Raw genomic sequence first — 402 nt, 5'->3', positions numbered from 1 at the left:
GCCTGCTTGATGTCTCCCACACCCCCCACCCCATCCCCGGGCCACTCCCCAGACTCCTGCTCCGGGGTAATCAGCTGCTGCGTGCTGCTGTAATTGGCGGCGCAGACCCGGCCTGGCGGAGGACCGGCGGGCGGCGCAGGGGCGGGCGAGGGGCTTAATTGCAGGGCTTTGACCCGCAGACTGGGCTGCAGCTTCATTGGGGGGAAGGGGACGGGCCTCTTAGCTCCACAGGCCCGGCTTTGGAGGAAGCCAATAGGCCTTCGGATCGGTAATCGGGGTTCCCTTCCCCGGAAACTGGGACTGGGGGTTGAACCCCAGGAGAGTGGGGGGGGGAGATACGGGATGCTTCGGGAGAGCTGCAGGGGGGTGTACAGATTCCAAACTCCCCCTACAGCTCTGGTT

The 402-nt window shown here is 65.7% G+C and overlaps 1 protein-coding gene across 1 annotated transcript in view; it reads right to left on the bottom strand.

Annotated features, from left to right (window-relative positions):
- WNT10A (Wnt family member 10A) overlaps positions 1 to 402 on the bottom strand; it is a 12,310-nt gene that overhangs the window by 925 nt on the left and 10,983 nt on the right. Inside the window, exon 4 of the mRNA XM_021712800.1 lies at positions 30 to 356. Coding sequence (XP_021568475.1) covers positions 30 to 356 — 327 coding nt within the window. The remainder of the gene's footprint in view (positions 1 to 29; positions 357 to 402) is intronic.

Source organism: Carlito syrichta, unplaced genomic scaffold (genome assembly GCF_000164805.1).
Source record: "Carlito syrichta isolate Samal-C Ts95f unplaced genomic scaffold, Tarsius_syrichta-2.0.1 Scaffold303646, whole genome shotgun sequence".
Lineage (NCBI taxonomy): Eukaryota > Metazoa > Chordata > Mammalia > Primates > Tarsiidae > Carlito > Carlito syrichta.
This window is presented reverse-complemented; position numbering and strand designations above follow the sequence as displayed.